The following is a 19,373-nucleotide window of genomic DNA, read 5'->3' as shown; positions in this document are numbered from 1 at the left end:
ACTCTGTTTGATTTTATTAAACAAAAATTCAAAATAACATTAAAATCATTTTTTAGGTTTTGCTTTCTATCGGGACAGAAAAAAGACAAAAGCCTTCAGAATGGAAAGTTGGAACCAAAAACTTCACTCAAAACTCATCCAACAGCCAAACAAGAAGAAAATCAAATCTCTGGTTCTGATGACCAGCCCTTGTAAAGTCAACCATTTTCCACAAGGAATCGGAGAGGTTCGATTGAATTTCGCATCCTCATTCTCGATAATTTGGATGAGAAAATTTTGATCCAAGCTGTTGGGAGAGAGAGAAAGAGACAGAAAGAGGTGGCTTGTGTACCAGCGAGCTAGTGACAATGGCGACCATGCTGACTTCTTTAGCTAAGGACCTGTAAGATTCTTGAACTTATATCTCAAGAAGTAGAGACATCTTTGTGGTCTGAGATCGGAGATTTGTAAATGTTCGTTTTTATTGTTGTTGTGTTCTTTTGTTGCTCATATATGCATATATATATACACTCTGTCTCTCATAAGACATAGGAATATGGATGTTGGCTTGAGGATGAGTAGCAGTCAAGTATTAGAATGGGCAAGTCTTCCTCTGCCCGTTCTCTTTTTGGTTTTGGATAGGTTGGTAGAACCCATTGACCATATTCGATTTGCTGCTGTTTGCAAAGAATGGTGTGTTCTTGCAAAAGAATACAATCACAAAACGCAGCGTTGGCGTAAGCTACTCCCCATGCTCCTGGTTCCAACAGAATGTGAAGGAAAGCGAAAACTGTACAGCTTCCCTGCAGGAAAAATCTACGACATTGAATTGCCAGTGCCTTGTAATAGTAAGAGGTATTGTGATTCTAGCCAAGGCCATGGTTGGTTGGGGACAATGGATGTGTTAGATAGAGGTGGATTGACTATAACTCTGGTGAACCCTTTCAGAAAAGCAGTGGCGCCCATTCGTCTCCCTCGCTTGGATTTCAAAGTCCTCCGTAAGTACTGCGAGGTTTGCCTCCCGAAGATTATCTTATCTGAGGATCCCACATTGAATCCAGACAGTTATGTGGTTGTAGCAATTTACAAACATGTTTCTGAGTTGGCTTTCACTAAAGGAGGACAAAAGTTTTGGATTTACAGCAAGCGTTTAAGAGGGTGCTTGCTTACTGATGCTATATTTCATAAAAGTCAAGTCTTTGCAGTTGGAAAGTGGGGAAACATTCTTTCCTTTGATATCAATAGCAAGCCAATAGAAGCAAAGATTCTTAACCCACAAGAATGTCCATTCTCGCATTATGCTGATAAAGCTTATCTCGTGGAATCAACCAATGGAGACTTGTTGCATGTTCGAAGATTTTTGAAAGATGTTGATGGAGGTGCCTACCATGAAGAGTTTTGGACTGAGAGATTCATGGTTTACAAGTTGGTGTTCAATGAGAGGGATGGATCCGTTGTGCAGCATGTTGAAATAAAAAGTATTGGGGATGAGGTTATGTTCCTGGGTGACGATTATTGTATCTCTGTTTTGGCTTCAAACTTTCCTGGGTGCCAACCCAATTCCATATATTACATGGATGATTGTACAAAATTGGGAGGAGCACGTGTACCTGATACTGATAGCGATAGCAGACCGAGTGTTATAGGCATTTTCAATTTAGAGGATGAAACCATCACACAACATTACTCTTTAAACATTTCACCCGCACTTTGGATTGTGCCCCTGTTTAATGGACTCTGCTAACTTCTTCAAGTTCAGCTAATTACAATTGCACTTGTTCTCTAAAGGACACCAAGACAACTCTTTGTTTCTGCTGCCTGAGAGTGTTGGTTTACTGGGAAGGGGCAGATGTAATGGCTCCAGATGTTGTTCGCTGTTCTTCCTCCCTCCTATTTTGACAATCATCTTTTGTTTGAATCTTGTGGTGTGCTGGTGGAATATATGTTGTGGTCAAAATTAATTGGGGTCCAGTTTGGTGAAGCTTGAAGAGGGAGAGAGAGAAATATATTCTGAACTAGATCGAAGATGCTGGAAAAGGATTGGTATTTGTATGTGCGAACAAGTGATTGTTGTGCTGCCTAAATACTAGTAAATTTATGTAAGCAGCCTGGACTTGAACTTTACAGTTTCTATAAACTTAAATTCCATTATTAAAAATATTGACCGAGATTTTGTCCTTTTAAAAAGGTATCTTCTGGTCATTAATATATTATCTTGTTGAACATCCCTATTGTATGATTTTCTTTTCCCTTTTCATTTCAACATTTGTATGTGCATTATGATTGGTGATTGTGATGTATGCATTATCATAATTCGTATGTCATGTGATTGAGAGGCCATACATTCCTCAAGGTTAATATGAATGTCTCAGCAATCTATTCACTGTGTGTTTGCCTCCTCCGTTGTGGTGTTTGCCGTGTATCAATTTGAGCTTGATATGTAGGTTATCTAGGATGGAAATTATGTGCCACTTCATAAGTAATTAGCATGATCTGTTGTGCAATCCCTGCCAATTTGCATTCAGGAGTGCAATTAGAGAACTTTGTAACTCGACTGATTAGGAGTTGAGACTCTGGATGATTGTTTGGTGGAAGACTCTGTGACACTTGAAGAGGGTTCTGCTGGTTTTCAAGATTCAATGCAAGCAGTGACGCCGGTTCCTGAATCTGAATGCTAGAAAGGTTTGCTTGCTTCTCCACCATTATTGGTAGGGTCCGAGTCAATTTTTTCCGTTGAGAAGATTAAAAGGTTTCAGTCTTTCAAGAGTCTTGATCAGAAGGCTTTGAAAATTTGGGTTCTGTGGCCCTTGCTTCATGTGTCGCAGAAGAGTCCAGAGGAAAACAATGGAGACGCATTTGGCTTTATCGGCTGTTGTGGGAGGCAGAATAGGAGTCTCAGGGGAGGTGGTGGGAGAGAATAGGAAGTACCAATTTTTAATGAGAAACCAAATACGAGTGGAGATAGAGAGAAGTACTGGAATAGTGATATAGAAATAAATATTTTACTAGTTGACTAAACAAATTATACCAATCTCAAAAGTATATTTATTTGACTAAACAAATTCTGATTTGACAGTTTATTTTGCAGAGAATAAAGATCTAAGAATTAAACTGTGAGGTCACATTAAGAAGTGAGCCAAACAAATGATTAGCACCGTATTAACTTATATTTGGTATTTACCAAGGAAGGTATAGGAGGCAAAGGAAGTATCAACTGGGTTGCCTAAATGAAGTACCTAAGCTTCAGGAACTCTTTTATATATGTTGGGATGATTTGTCACTCAGACATTTTATGGGTGATGATCTGGTGATGAAGAATTAAGCAAACCTTGCTTCTCGTATTAGTAGATTCAATTATGGATACATACTCTTGAATTCGAATCCATAATTGGTACAAAGAAAGAAACATAAATTTGTGCTTCGAAGATGTCAAACTTGGACTAGTATCTTTAACTTGATCATTTGCTTGTTTGGAAGAGTTGCTAAGTTGACTATTGGTAATTAACTAAAACTTTTGCTTTGGTTATTGTTTGAAAGGACGAATTTATTATAAAAAGACTCGGGGAAGTTTATTATAGATTATTGTTTTAATATGAAATTTATTATAGATTACTGTTTTCCCTTCCAACTGTCATGTTTAAGGTCTTAGTCAATTAGCAACCTGCAAACGTTTGAAATCTTAATTATTTGCCTTTTGTCTTCTTTGGTGTTAGGATGCCTATCAATGTTTTCCTAGTCCCACATTAATGAATGGAACTCCATAAAATATGGTTTTTGACATAATTGCACAATATCAATACAGAAAAATCAAAATCCAGACTCATAGTATCATCGAAAATTCAAAACATTACAACAATGAGAGTAATTTGGCACACTTTTATGATCTCACGTGGCACCGACTCAAATTAACCAATTAGATATTATTCAAATAGCCTCATTCTCTTAATCGTTAATTTGGTCAAATTTGATTCAATGGTTAATTTGGTCCAATTTAATCCAAACAGTTAATTTGGAACACTTGAGTTATCATTCGAATAGTCTCATTCTCATATATTAATTAGCGAAGGTCTATACCAATAGCAACCTTTTTTTGTTGTTGGTGAACATACCAATACCAACCTTTCCCTCCTCTGTTTGTCCTCTGTTTTTTTTTCCCCTCTGTTTGTCCTCTGTAATTAGCGAAGGTCTAAATGCTATATATACACGGAGCTTTAGTTGGGGATCCCTCAAATAAGTTATTTGAGGGACACCCTTATAGGGCCACTCTGTATTATATTTTACATCAATCCAAACATTCTATTTTGTAGATATACATTCAAAGATTATCTCTACACAAAATCACTTGAATCCGATATCATTTGACTCAATTGAAATATTGAAATTTTAGTACTTTCTTGAAATATCATGTTCACTGATTTTGTATGACACAATTGGATGTCGAAACGATTTCTGATATGTCTAATTTTTTGAAAGGATGACCTATGAATGTAGACTTTAAAAATATATGGTTTGGATCGTTGAAAAAAAAAATTTCGTATGGGTCCCTAAAGTGTGTCCCTCAATAGAAAAGGAATGTGTGTGTGTGTGTGTATATATATATATATCTTTAAATCATATAAAATGAGAAACAAATACCTGACTCAACCAATTCATAAAACTCCGTCTCTTGAATAGTTGGCTCATACTGTAGAGAGAAGATGTCAGCATACCTTAACCAATTTTAAGAACAAATTAAGGCCTCCACAATCTTAGGAGTCAAAGAAGCACATAATGAATTAATTACCCGACCACCGTGTTAAAGCATGATTTCGAAGCCACTATTAATACATGGATGGCAAGCACATCCTTTGCAATAAGTGTCAAACTCGGATATTTAACCTTATTCAATTTTCACCACTTCAAAATATCGAAGTCGGAAACCACTTTTTCAATAGGGTTGGTTATGTACCTATCAATCTCATGCTTCAATATCACAATGTCATTTGCTTGAGATTCTTTTATCCAACTTTCCTTCATTTACCTTCGTTTCCTTCCCCTTAGTTGTAGGCTAGAATTTATCATAGTCGTACTAGTAGCATTACTTGTACCACTAATACCACTATTAGCACTAGGATTACTACATTAAATGATAGACATTGGTGAAATGTCATACTCCTCATAAAGCTTTATTAAAAACTCTTTCACTTCATTCTTCTTCTTAATAGCATTTTCTGATTTTTCAAACCGACTCTACTTCAATACAAACTCTAAGTTCCCTAACTTGTATCGAGAATCAAGAACAAGTGCTACCATCAAAAGTTTGTTCAATTTATCAAGATCACCCTAATATATACTTTTCAAATTTCATCTTCATGCTATGCGCCATATCATTTAAAACCATGGAGGTGCGAGTTTCACTTAGGAATTGTTCTTCTCCTAAGAACAAATCATCAATTTCACCCTCCATTACAATCAAATCATGAAAGGTGGTGTGAGAAGCGGGATGCAAACTAAACACTCATATTCAATGTCCTCTCGTAAAATATCTTTAAAAAATTGACAAAGGTAAAAGCATTATTCCAATCTTCATTAGTTGGTGGCCCTGCCCTCTTTTTAGGCTTATGAGATGCAACCACCTTATCTTCGTCAACCAGTTCTTCTTCACCAAACCAAGATATAAATGGACCATCATCTTCTTCTATCATTCTCACAAAGGCTTTTTCAAACTTCAAAGCGGCATCTAACATCATATATGTGGAATTTCCACCTAGTTGGTACATCCAACACCACAAGCCTCTTGCATTCAATTTGCTCCTTCAGAACACAAGTCTTAAAATCCTCGAACCTTTGTGGAGAGGATTTTACACACCTGACTACATTCCTTATTGACAATACACTTTTCTCTAATTTTTTCAAGTAATCTTGAACTATCAAATTGACAATATGAGCACAATACCTAACATGCATGTATTTTTCCCCCTAACACAAGACTATCATTTCTCCAATGAGCTATCTTTGACTCCAAGTAATTTGTTGCCTTTGTATTTGAAGAAGCATTATCAGCCGTAATTGTTAGTATCTTCTTCATATCCCCATGGGCGGAAGCCACACTGGGACCAGTGTGGTCACGAGCCCCCACTCAAGTTTTTATATATTTTAAAAGTAATATATTGTTATGTATTACTATATGTATATTATTTCAAATACTTTACGTTTTGATATGTACCAAAATGTGTTGTGGTGGATCTATTAAGGCACAATGAGGTGCTTCAAATTGCCCCTTTGCTCAGTTGGTGGTGTTGCACTCCAGGTGTATAGATTACCTTGTTTCCATTTTCAGCATTTAAGTAAATGTCTTTGTCCTTTTACTTTAATTTATTTTTATATTACTCCATTTACTTAAGTTTACATGTAAATAAGGAAGTACCCCCTATTTGGATTCAAATAAAAATACTAGAAAATCAAATTCCCACCAAATCAAAATATGAAAAATCGGTTTTATTGCAAAATACGATTTAGGCTAAAAATGATGGTTCATTAAGTCAATATATACTTTATATTAAAATCCCATAAAATCAAGTTTTCTTATTTGATGTGTAAGGATTGAAAGCCACCAAAAATTATCTTGAGAAAATGATTATTTTGAAAAACCATTTTTCATACTTAATCAATATTTTTACATAAAACATTTTTTCATGTATGATAATATGATATGAATGCATGAAGGGACCTAAGGTTTTTTTTAGTTTGTGAAATTTTGATTTTTTTCTTTCTATTGGGTTTAATGGGGAAAAAAGCTTTAAAGATATTTGCTAAATCGCTGCTCTTTGTCTATTTCTTACAATTTTTCTTGCTTAAAATGTATTTGTCTATCTCTTTGTCAAGGACAATTATGATTGCAACCAATAAGCAATATAATTCTTGACATATGTGATATATATACTATTTTTCGTATGTATTGTGAGTTTGAACTTTTGATTCTTTATAATTTGTAAGAGACCTCTACACACATGAAATCCTGGATTCGTCATTGCATATCCCAATCCAGCAAACAAGTCTCAAGGAGTTTACCAATTAAATTCCTCTTATGATTAACAATGATACAAAAGTTTAAAATTATTTTATGCAAGTTCCATTCACCATCTATGAAGTGTATCGTGACATCCAAGTAATTTATGTTTTGAATACTTGTCCAAGTGTCCATTGTGAGGCACAATTTATGTGATGCTAATTCTCCTTTTTTTGTTTCATGGCATCATAGATGACCATAAAATGCCTCACAAGTTTTTTACGAGATGACACTTGGAAATGGGGGGTTCAATAATTCATATAATTGCCTAAATCCTTTACCTTTAACCAAACTAAAAGGCAATTCATCCATAATTATTATCTCTACACAAGACCTTAACCAAACTTCTTTACTATGCCTGATTGTCAAAAGACCACCAACTGTTTGGTCAAAAGACAAGGTCGAAGTGAAAACTATGATTTGACCCCAAAAAAAAAAAAGGGAGTAAAAACTGTGATTTGACCACACAAAAACTGAAAACTGTGAGGGGACTCCGGTGCTGCCGTCGCTATTGTAATTTTATTTGACTACTTGACTAAAGAAATGTTTGATCATGGCTAGTATATCTATTTTACTAATTTCATCTCAAATGTATATTTATTTGACTGAACACATTTGTCTAGGAATTTTTATGAAGCGAGCCACACAAATGATTAGCACCGTGTTAACTTATATTGGGTAGCACTTGATCACTTAATAAGATATGTTTCATTTACTGCAAGAATTCAGTGTTTTCACATTTGTATATAGGAATTCAACTGATGAAGAGGAGGCAAAGGAAATTTCAACTCTTTATATTATATTTGTTGGGATGATCTTGTCACACTCACATTTAAGCAAACCTCTTGCTTCTCATATTAGTGGATTCAACTGTGAAGGTTCTACTGATTCACGAGTGTATATTTGATAGCGCAAAGAAAAGCTGGATAAATACTCTTGAATTCGAATACATAATTCGTACAAAGAAAGAAATATAAATTTTTGCTTCGAGGATCTTAAGATTGAACTAGTATCTTTAACTGAATTCATAATGACAATATCACATAGAACATTAATTCTCTCTTTCAACAACTTATAGTTTTATATGGCGCACCTGACTTGGAAAGCAAGTGTCTTCTTGATACCTGGGCAACCATCAGTAGTGTTCTTAAAGAAAAGGTTGCGGTCAATCGGGACGGAACAGCTGGATTTTCCCAAGCAATGTTGCTCAACCACCTCCTTAGATACAGGGGAGTTGCATTTGCCCAAGACGTAGCTTCCACATAAGCCAGCTGGTGGATTGCCGAAGCTTGCAAACTCAACAGCAACAACTTTCTTGTTGTCTGGACACTTGATGTCGGCGGATGATCTGATAACATCTAAAACAGGTCGGAAAACGCTGTCCTGCCTTGCCCATGACTTGACATTTGGAGGATGGTACTCGGTAATGAAGCTACAGATAGTATCTCTGTTGACGGTTAGGATCTCAATGTGTTTGGGCTTCGCTGGCTGCTCCTCTAACACAACGAGAAGATTTTGTGTAGGCTTGATGAAAGATCTTGGAATGTGGTACTCGGATTGAGTTGGTTCTCCAAGAGGAGAGAGAAAGGACATCCAGTGACGGCCGATGCTTTTACCATTAACCCAGATCATTCCCTTTCCCATACCAGTCATTCGAATAGCGACAGGGTTATTACCTTCTGGAGCATCAAAGTAAGTCTTGTACCATGTGAGACCCTGTGCTGATCCCTTTGTTTTATCCCATTGAACTTGTTTTGATCCCTCCTCAGTGAACACTTGAAGCTTTTCTCCATTCAGACCAACCTGATGCCCCCATCCGTTCTTTGTAATGTCCAGTGTTCCAGTGTTCAATCCAAGGACTATTATGAGATTAGGTCCGGCATATCTGTGCTCCATATAGGCTCCACCATCCGGGAGTCCCAGTGTCATGGCAAGTAGGGTTATCTGGTTGACACCTGCCTTGAAGTGAACAGGTTTCTCTAAGACGAAGCTCTTCTCATCATGGCTTCCATGTCCGAAACCAATATACTCCCCGTTGACAAACAGGTGCAATGCATGACCAAGACTGGCAATTCGAAGAACTGGTTGAATGCTTGCCTTCCTGGGCAAGTCTTGTGGATTCAGTGCAAGGCTAGTGGTGTACCATGCGTAGTCTGAGGAATCTTTTAGCAAGGTGTACAGCTCCAGCGGTGTTGATTATTTACCGGCACTTGAAGGGTGGTTGGAATGGGTTCTGCATACTTCATCCATTTGAGATTATTGGCAACGGTTGATCGAACGTAGTTCCTAGAATTATGTTGCGCAACAATCGTTTGAGTGTTGAAGACAATGGTCTTACAATCAGGGAGGATACTAACAGAATGCGGTGGCAGGTAATAATCCTGACCTCTCCAACTAACAGTTGCTTCCGTTGTGAGGTTATTGTTGGTCAAGAAAGCAGCACAGATGTCTGTGGCGGGCATCTCATAGAAATAAACCTCAGTGTCTGCGCTCATCTTTTGGACTCCAGGAACTCCCCAAAGCATAGCCTTCCTGGATAGCCTTAAAGCCTTGTGTAAATCCTTGAGGTGACTCCATTTGGGGTCCCTTGGCAAACCATATTCATCGAGAGGAGCTTCGTCGTAGTAGCGAGTTGTTGTGAAAATAGCACTTGTTCTTCCAAAATTTGTGCCACCATGGTACATATAGTAGTTGGTTAGAGACCCTTTCTTTGAGAAAAAGCGCGCAACTGCAAATGCAATATCCTCTACTGGTCTTTGTGAAGGAGGGTCCCCAAATACTCTGTATTGAGCAGTCCAGTTCTCAGTCCACAGAGTTGGCTTGTAGGGTTTATTCGGGCCCATGAAGGTATCTCCACATTGCCTTCCATTGCAAGTATTAATGACTGGATCAGGAGCGTCCTTCTGCTTGCACATGATCCATGGTACTCCGATGTTCTGCTGCACTGCCATGGCTGCTGCCCACCTCACATAATTGTTTCCCAACTCTCTATACGCAAGCTGGACCATATTGTACTCATTTTCAATTTGAGCCAAGACGATGGGACCTCCTTGTGGAGAAAATAGCTTCGCCTCCTTCAACTTGTTTACAATCAGCTGCACATACTTCTCCATGTGGTACTTGAATGCTATGCTATCAGAACGGAATATGACACCAGGGACCTCCCTTAGCCAATAAGGAAGTCCTCCGTGGTTCCATTCGGCTTGGATGAATGGCCCAAGCCTAATGGTAGCATACATTCCGTGCTCCTGAACCAGCTTAATGAACCTCACCAAATCATAGTTTCCTTCAAAATTGTACTGCCCTTGCACAGGCTCATGAATGTTCCAGAACACATAAGTTTCAATCATGTTCAAGCCTCCATGTTTCGCCTTCTTGATAAGATCCGGCCACATTTCTGGTGTGCTTCGAGTGTAATGGATTGCACCCGAAAACAGAAGCTCTCGTTTTCCATTGATAATCAGTGACCTCCCATCATATGTCACCGGACCGCCCAGCACTGATTGATTCCGATTCTGATGATGAAGATGCTTCCCTCTGTGGCCATGATGTCCACGTCCTTTGGCATGGACGATTGCGGCAGAGATAACCATGGAAATGAGGGAAATTAAGAGCACCCGGCTGACAGATACCGCCATTGTATGTATGTTAAGTCTTTTGATTTTGGCCAAGAAATTTGTTCCTCCTTAGATGGAGGCCTTGGCCAGAAACAGATTGCAATGAAACTCCACGAAACACAATTGTATATAAGGGAGATAGATGGATGGTAGTTATAAGCCGGCCTGTTCAATTTCGACATTTTTTTGTTATAATTTCCCGTGTGTTCTTACAATTGTTTTTAGTTGTTTGCTTTGATGTTTACACACTCATTGCTGGAAAGTTATAACTGATCAAGAAGAATGTATTGCTGTTTGGGGTGGTTGTTTTTCCTTTTTTTAGAAAATAAGCACCTAATTGATTGATGGTATTGTAGAATAAAAATATAGAAAAGATGCCTAACAGGCAAAGGGGAAGTGGTCGCTGCTTTTCATTTCAAAGCATATAATTTACCAAACATTTTTCCAAATCTGAATAAATAAATAAAATTAAAAATCACTTGTCATTAAAAGAAAAAAAAAATTATAGTTTGGTAGTTGTATCCAAGGTTGAGGTCTTATCATTAAGAAGTTTTCGTGTTATGAATAGTTCATTTACTTCGTGTTAAATATTTACTTCAATTTAACTCTACACCAAGTTGAACGGAGTGGTAATGTATTTTTCTCCTTATACATCGTAGGCAGAGACACATGGAGTTTTTCTAATGGCCAAATATGTTAGTTTTTACAAAATATAGCCCCAAAAAAATTACTTTTTTATTTATAGTACAAACAAGCAATTGGAGGAGGAGGTTTACAAAAATATTCATTAGGTGCCTAGGGGTTTTGAATCTCTGTCCATAAAGATGGAGGTGGAAGAGTTCAACGAACTGAGCTGCACCTAGGGGTGGGCATGGTCCAGTTTTCCCCTTGAATTGGAACCGAAATCGAAACTTACACATAATCCGATTTTTATAGAAAATGTCTAGAAGAACAAAACCAAACCAGACCAATGTGGTTTCGATTTGGTTCAACCTAGTTTCCGGTTTGGAAAGATAAAAATATAAATATGGGAAGAAGAAAGAAATATGATGTATAAAAAATTGGAAATTGAGAAAAATATGTACAATGGATAAAATAAGAGAGAAAGAGGTGAATGGATGAATAGGAAGAGAAATAGAAATAAATAGGTGAAAAGAGAAAAGAAAGACAGATGCGCAACAAGAACGAATATGATTCACCGAAAAGAAAAAGAAATTGGGCTTGAGTAGTTATTTAGTTGGGTATAAATTGGTACTAAAACATTTGGGTATTAATTGGGCTAAAATATATATAGATATTACTTGGAGTTACTAATATTAATTAGACTTACTAATAATTTTGGATATAAATGAATAAGTAAACTTAACATAATCGGTCCGTCTAATTTATACCGATTCTTCCAAGACAAGAATCAGGATGGGAATCGATCTAAAATGGTCCGATTCAATTTTTGAGCCTAGGTTGACTTTTTTAGTCAACACGATTTTTTTCAACTCTGTTCATCGGTTCACTGGTTCAATTGCCCACCCCTAGCTATACCCCACTAGCTACCAAAAAATTACTTAAATATACTTAAATGTCCTTAAAATTAAAACTCAATTACCCATAAAATCCACATCAATATAATAAAATCCAAGTCTATTGAATTTACACATCATTTATATTATTCAACCAACGAAAAGAAGGATTTTATTTTTTTTCACAAATGGAGACTCTGTTGGAACTTTTCAAAATACACACAAGTACATAAGCTTTCAAATTGTTTCCATTATTTATGTCAAATGGAAATTTTGCATAAGTAAATGAATAATAAATATGATTGGGAGAAGAAAATGGGAGTTGAGAGGTTAGGGGAGTATGATCAAAGATCGCAGTTAAAATTTTAATTGTGGGTGTTCTTGTGTTTAGAAAATAAGCACTTCTTGTTGTTTTTATTTTAATTTTAATACAAGTGATATTGAAGGAGGGGAAATCAAATCTAGGACTTTAGATAAATGCTCTTAAACAGAAACTTGTATTTTCATTGCAGGCTGGAGTTTACATGAAGTGGTATTTTATTTTATTTTATTTTATTCTGAATTAACAAAGGGGTAAATTGCATAAAAGAAAGAAAAGCTAACAAACAACTCAGTGTCTAGCAACCCTAATACAATATTCCTTTATAGAAAGATGTTTAACTTTCCAATGTGAGACATTTTCACCTTTATATTCTCATACGGCCCCTACATGTGTGGCAAATTTTTTAAACCTAACATGTGGACAACACATATTGGGTGACGTGGAACACGTGTGGCCATTGGGCTTTCACATGTAGGCTAACCCCTCTGATACCATGAAGGAAGTTGAGGTTCTACCCCAAAACCAATTGGCAATAAGGGGAAGTAGCCCAACACCTTATAAGCACTTCCAACTTCAAAGTTTTCTAACTTTCCAATGTAGGACATTTTCACCTCCACGTTCTCACACTAACATGTAAAGGAGAAGTGATCACTTTTCTTTTCAAATCATGTAATTTACCAATCTGTACAACCATCGAAAACATTTTGTATTTTTTCATATTTAACGATGGTTCAATTGAGATTTTAAATGTATAGTTTAACCCTAATGAACTCTCTCTAAAGAAATAAAACACTGAACTTAGCCCCAGCCGCAGCCCCCCTTTGGGCATGGTGGCCTTATTCCCCACCCCTCTCCTCCCCTACCCTCTCCCCTCCTCTCCTTCTCTACCCTCCCCTCCTCTCTATCCCTTCCCATTTCTCCCCTCTATTTGGGGTTGTTTACCAGGTTTTCAAATGGATTTTCTGCTTGGATGCACTAGTGATTTCGTTGGCAACTCTTGTGATTTTGTTTTCCTTGGAATCTTTAGTGACAACGATGTAGCAATGCGTTGGTGGTTTTGTTGGCAGATTTGAAGACATATAAGGTGGTTGCGTGGCTTTTTCTCACTTGTTAAGTGTTTACAGTTTCTTACGTTATAATAATTGCATAAACTCTTTGTGAGTTTGGTGTTTGTTTATAGTTTAGTCTCTACCTGTGAGAGTTTAAAAGTTGTTGTTGTATTGGTAGTTTTAGGCATTGCGGTTCATGTTTGGCTTGTTTAGGCTTGCGGCTTTTATGCCAATATTTATTTGGTCTTATGTAGTTATTAGTAGAGATACACCTTGTGCGCTGTTGATTCTATGTATTTGGATTAACCCTACGTGGTTACTATACATCCATTTTTGAATTAACTCTTTATGGGCATTTGTATGGGCACTTGTTACTTATGGTCTTTGTGCCTAATTTATGAATACAAATATCGCTTCTCTGTTAAAAAAATATATTTTTAAAAGGGTGATAGATTCTTGTTGAGTTTGTGAATTTTATTGGACTTTTGTGAACTCCAAACTTTGACATAGACTTTAATAGAGTTTGGTTGATTTCAAATGAATTTCATAGATATTTTCGTGGGTAATTCAATGGGCCTTTTCCACTAGTTATAATTATTTGTAATCTCAAAATGATGAAGAACCTTCCATTCCAAATTGATTTCTAATAAGGTGATAAAATTTGAAATCACATATTTATGGTTTAATAAAACTTTAAATTGTTGTTTAATATGTGCAACATAGTATTGAACATTACGTGGTTGATACAAATCAATCATCTGTTTTTTATGCAAATAAATAAATCAAACAAAAACAGAAAGGATAAATAAATAAATAATAACCGGAAGGATTTGAAAAATCAGAATGACAAGCAGATAAAACAAAGATGGAGATTTTCTTTCTCATTTAAAAAGTCATAACTACTATGATGGTGTGTTTACTAATCAGGAATTGAATTCGATCTATAGAGGATTCTTGCGTTTACTTCACATCAATGAATTAAAAAGTAAGTGGAGCTCACACAAAATTAAGAATTGGAATTCCTAATTTTGGAGGAATTCAATTCTTGAATGGGAGGTGGTATTCTAATTCCTAGAGAACTAACTCATTAGGAATTCATATTTTTTACCCATTATATATTTTTTAAATTCCAAATTTGTCATATTAGTACTACTCATACCCCAATTCCATATGGTTTAGTAAATAACTTAATATGAATCCGGAATCTAACTCTCCTCAATCCATATGCTTTAGTAAACAACTTCAATAAGAATCCGGAATCTAATTCTCCTCAATCCAACTCCTCCTCAATTCACAATTCCTCATAATCCAATTACGGATTAGTAAACATGTCATGATTGTAGAGAGCGAGATGGGAATTTTCAAAGAGAGAGAGAGAAGAGAAAGATGGGTTGCTAACTTGCTAGACTTTGGGTTGTTCTTTGTTGACTCTTCTTTCATTTAGGTATTTTTCCCCTTCGTTCCACTTCCACCCAAAAAATAATAATAAAACCAGTTTACTTTTGGTCTATAATATTACACCAATTAACAATGGGTGCTTTTTTCTAAAAACAGGAACAACAACCCCAAACAGCCATACATTCTTGATAAGTAGTTATAATTTTTTGTTCCAGCAATGAGTGTGTAAACGTCAAAGCAAACAGCTAAAAGCAATTCTAAGAACACAACGGAGATTATAACAAAAAAAGTCAAAATTGAACAGGCCGGCTGATAACTACCATCCATCTCCCTTATATATCATTGTGTTTCATGGAGTTTCATTGCAAGCTGCTTCTGGCCAAGGTCTCCATCTAAGGAGGAACAAGTTTATTGGCCAAATCAAAAGACTTAACATACATACAATGGCAGTATCAATCAGCCGGTTGCTCTTGATTTCCCTCATTTCCATAGTCATCTCAGCCGCAATTGTCCACGCCAAAGGACATGGACATCATGGCCACGGAGGGAAGCATCTTCATCATCAGAATCGGAATCAATCAGTGCAGGGCGGCCCTGTGACATATGACGGGAGGTCACTGATTATCAATGGAAAACGAGAGCTTCTGTTTTCAGGTGCAATCCATTACACTCGAAGCACACCAGAAATGTGGCCTTATCTTATCAAGAAGGCTAAACATGGAGGCTTGAACATGATTGAAACTTATGTGTTCTGGAACATTCATGAGCCTGTTCAAGGGCAGTACAATTTTGAAGGAAACTATGATTTGGTGAGGTTCATTAAGCTGGTTCAGGAGCACGGAATGTACGCTACCATTAGGCTTGGGCCATTCATCCAAGCCGAATGGAACCACGGAGGACTCCCTTATTGGCTAAGGGAGGTCCCTGGCATCATATTCCGCTCGGATAACAAAGCATTCAAGTACCACATGGAGAAATATGTGCAGCTGATTGTAAACAAGTTGAAGGAGGCGAAGCTATTTGCTCCACAAGGAGGCCCCATCGTCTTGGCACAAATTGAAAATGAGTACAATATGGTCCAGCTTGCCTATAGAGAGTTGGGAAGCAGTTATATGAGGTGGGCAGCAGCCATGGCAGTGCAGCAGAACATCGGAGTACCATGGATCATGTGCAAGCAGAAGGACGCTCCTGATCCAGTCATTAATACTTGCAATGGAAGGCAATGTGGGGATACTTTCATGGGCCCGAATAAACCCTACAAGCCAACTCTGTGGACTGAGAACTGGACTGCTCAATACAGAGTATTTGGGGACCCTCCTTCACAAAGACCAGTAGATGACATTGCATTCGCAGTTGCGCGCTTTTTCTCAAAGAAAGGATCTCTAACCAACTACTATATGTACCATGGTGGAACAAATTTTGGAAGAACAAGTGCTATTTTCACAACAACTCGCTACTACGACGAAGCTCCTCTCGATGAATATGGTTTGCGTAGGGACCCCAAATGGAGTCACCTTAAGGATTTACACAAGGCTTTGAGGCTATCCAGGAAGGCTTTACTTTGGGGAGTTCCTGGAGTCCAAAAGATGAGCGCAAACACAGAGGTTTATTTCTATGAGATGCCCGCCACAAACATCTGTGCTGCTTTCTTGACCAACAATAACCTCACAACGGAAGCAACTGTTAGTTGGAGAGGTCAGGATTATTACCTGCCACCGCATTCCATTAGCATCCTCCCTGATTGTAAGACCGTGGTCTTCAACACTCAAACGATTGTTGCCCAACATAATTCCAGGAACTTCGTTCGATCAACCGTTGCCAATAATCTCAAATGGAAGAAGTATACAGAACCCATTCCAACCACCCTTCAAGTGCCGGTAAATAATCCAACACCGCTGGAGCTGTACACCTTGCTAAAAGATTCCTCAGACTACGCATGGTACACCACTAGCCTTGCACTGAATCCACAAGACTTGCCCAGGAAGGCAAGCATTCAACCAGTTCTTCGAATTGCCAGTCTTGGTCATGCATTGCACCTGTTTGTCAACGGGGAGTATATTGGTTTCGGACATGGAAGCCACGATGAGAAGAGCTTCGTCTTAGAGAAACCTGTTCACTTCAAGGCAGGTGTCAACCAGATAACCCTACTTGCCATGACACTGGGACTCCCGGATGGTGGAGCCTATATGGAGCACAGATATGCAGGACCTAATCTCATAATAGTCCTTGGATTGAACACTGGAACACTGGACATTACAAAGAACGGATGGGGGCATCAGGTTGGTCTGAATGGAGAAAAGCTTCAAGTGTTCACTGAGGAGGGATCAAAACAAGTTCAATGGGATAAAACAAAGGGATCAGCACAGGGTCTCACATGGTACAAGACTTACTTTGATGCTCCAGAAGGTAATAAACCTGTCGCTATTCGAATGACTGGTATGGGAAAGGGAATGATCTGGGTTAATGGTAGAAGCATCGGCCGGCACTGGATGTCCTTCCTCTCTCCTCTTGGAGAACCAACTCAATCCGAGTACCACATTCCAAGATCTTTCATCAAGCCTACACAAAATACTCTTGTTGTGTTGGAGGAGCAGCCAGCGAAGCCCAAACACATTGAGATCCTAACCGTCAACAGAGATACTATCTGTAGCTTCATTACCGAGTATCATCCTCCAAATGTCAAGTCATGGGCAAGGCAGGACAGCGTTTTCCGACCTGTTTCAGATGTTATCAGATCATCCGCCGACATCAAGTGTCCCAACAAAAGGAAGGTTGTTGCTGTTGAGTTTGCAAGCTTCGGTGATCCACCAGCTGGCTACTGTGGAAGCTACGTCTTGGGCAAATGCAACTCCCCTGTATCTAGGGAGGTCGTTGAGCAACATTGCTTGGGAAAATCCAGCTGCTCCGTTCCGATTAACCGCAACCTTTTCTTGAAGAACATTACTGATGGTTGCCCAGATATCAAGAAAACACTTGCTATCCAAGTCAAGTGTGCCATATAATCAAGAAGACACTTGAGATATACAAGGTTGCGTTGGGTGATTGTCATCGCCCTTAATTGAGTCCAATATGGCGAAGTAGAATAGCCTTAATCTTCATCAAACATTAACAAGTTTTAAAATTTTCCTTAAAATTGCCCAGAATGTGTCTTGTGTGTTAATGGGGTCCATCAATTTATGTTGAATTTAGTCATGTGCCGCCAACGTGACCATTTTTAGGGGTATTCGCGTCTCTCTGTTCTCTCTCCTCCGAACGAAACACCCATTCAAGCCCTGGAAGGAGAGAGAGAACTTGAAAATAATTGTCACCAAAACTCACGAATTCAGCAGAAATCAACAAAAAATTAACAATATTGAACAAAACCCAATAAAGTTAACCTGTATCTCAAATAAAAGCCAAATCCTACACCCAAAACGCCAAATACAGTCTTAGGAAATCGGACAAGATATCAGAACTTTACCAACATAAACCAGTAATATTAGTAAGAAATGCCGAAAGCCTGGGCTTGAACAACCTTGATCGGTCCCAAAGTCCCTAAAATCACATCAAGAGCTTCTGCTAATGAATGAAGAAAAAAAATACTAAATAAACCAGAAGAGAGAGAAAGAGAAAGAAAGAGGAAATAGTGCTCACCAGCAGCAGAGCTTTGAACAGTGAGTGAGAGATAGAGAGAGATTAAGAGAGAAACTTCTCAAAAACCCACAAAGATTTTAATCCCAGTTGCCCACAAACACTTGAATTTTATTTCATTCGGGAGAATGGAAAGGAAGAGGAAATCAAATGTTGGAAGCTGGACAAAGAAAATCAAATGTTGGGTCCATGTAGAGGATGAGTCTCAAAACGTGAACTTGTGGTTGCTGTATACAAATAGGCCAAGAGATTGATGAATGTGAGCGTCCAATATTATTATAAGCTTGTTTAACCCAACTTGTAAAATGGGCCTCCCTCTTTTACTTTTTATTTTTATTAAAATAAAATAAAAGGAAGAGTAAATTGAATTAAATTGTTGGCGAACCTAATGCATGATCTCATTAGTTTGCCTCTAAATAACTTGTTCTTTAATCTTATATGAACTTGAACTTTTATAATCTCAAAAAGATGATCTTGAATACAATTATAATCTCACGGAGAATAAAGTTCTTATATAACTCGTCACTATCAATTCTTTAAAACATCATACACAAGTGGTAAAACTAAAATTGAAACAAAACTTTATCAAAAAATCATCCAACTTCAATTCAAATGTTTACGCTTGCGCAACCAATGGCTTTGTGCCCTTCCGCAATTCTCCAAGAAATTCTCAAGATCGTTCATAAGACGTTCGTCCGCTCGAACGAAGTCGTCCACCAAGTTTAAAAACTCGGTCAAATCGACCCTTTGTTGGCTAAACATGTGCAGTTGTGCCAAGAATTCTGAAAACTTGTCCGCATCATCACCAAAGTT

The 19,373-nt window shown here is 37.8% G+C and overlaps 2 protein-coding genes and 2 pseudogenes across 3 annotated transcripts; 2 read left to right on the top strand and 2 right to left on the bottom strand.

The window, feature by feature from the left end:
- Positions 1–83: 83 nt before the first annotated feature.
- Positions 84–2,204, top strand: LOC103324255 (putative F-box protein At1g44080). 2 transcript variants are annotated; one of them, XM_089047432.1, is made up of 2 exons: positions 84–834; positions 928–2,204. In XM_089047432.1, exons 1-2 carry the CDS (start codon positions 536–538, stop codon positions 1,721–1,723), a joined length of 1,095 nt encoding a protein of 364 aa, XP_088903558.1. In that variant the 5' UTR covers positions 84–535; the 3' UTR covers positions 1,724–2,204. The 2 variants fall into 2 exon arrangements, with proteins under 2 accessions (XP_088903558.1, XP_008224517.2); XM_008226295.3 differs by having other exon boundaries at positions 84–2,204.
- A 5,754-nt stretch (positions 2,205–7,958) lies between these two features.
- Positions 7,959–9,549, bottom strand: LOC148919917 (beta-galactosidase 13 pseudogene; annotated as a pseudogene).
- On the bottom strand, positions 9,193–10,665 carry LOC103324287 (beta-galactosidase 13 pseudogene; annotated as a pseudogene).
- Positions 10,666–15,342: 4,677 nt separating this feature from the next.
- Positions 15,343–17,992, top strand: LOC103324286 (beta-galactosidase 13-like). Its single transcript, XM_016792358.2, has one exon. It carries the CDS (start codon positions 15,374–15,376, stop codon positions 17,930–17,932), a length of 2,559 nt encoding a protein of 852 aa, XP_016647844.2. The 5' UTR covers positions 15,343–15,373; the 3' UTR covers positions 17,933–17,992.
- The last annotated feature ends 1,381 nt before the right edge of the window (positions 17,993–19,373 follow it).

Source organism: Prunus mume, linkage group LG2 (assembly GCF_029339155.1).
Source record: "Prunus mume cultivar Tortuosa linkage group LG2, ASM2933915v1, whole genome shotgun sequence".
NCBI classification, from domain to species: domain Eukaryota; kingdom Viridiplantae; phylum Streptophyta; class Magnoliopsida; order Rosales; family Rosaceae; genus Prunus; species Prunus mume.
Note: the sequence above shows the minus strand (reverse complement) of the source record. Positions and strands in the feature narration are given on the sequence as shown.

Coding starts and splice junctions, on each gene's coding strand:
- LOC103324255 (XM_008226295.3), top strand. CDS start 536: ATGGATGTTGGCTTGAGGATGAGTAGCAGTCAAGTATTAGAATGGGCA.
- LOC103324286 (XM_016792358.2), top strand. CDS start 15,374: ATGGCAGTATCAATCAGCCGGTTGCTCTTGATTTCCCTCATTTCCATA.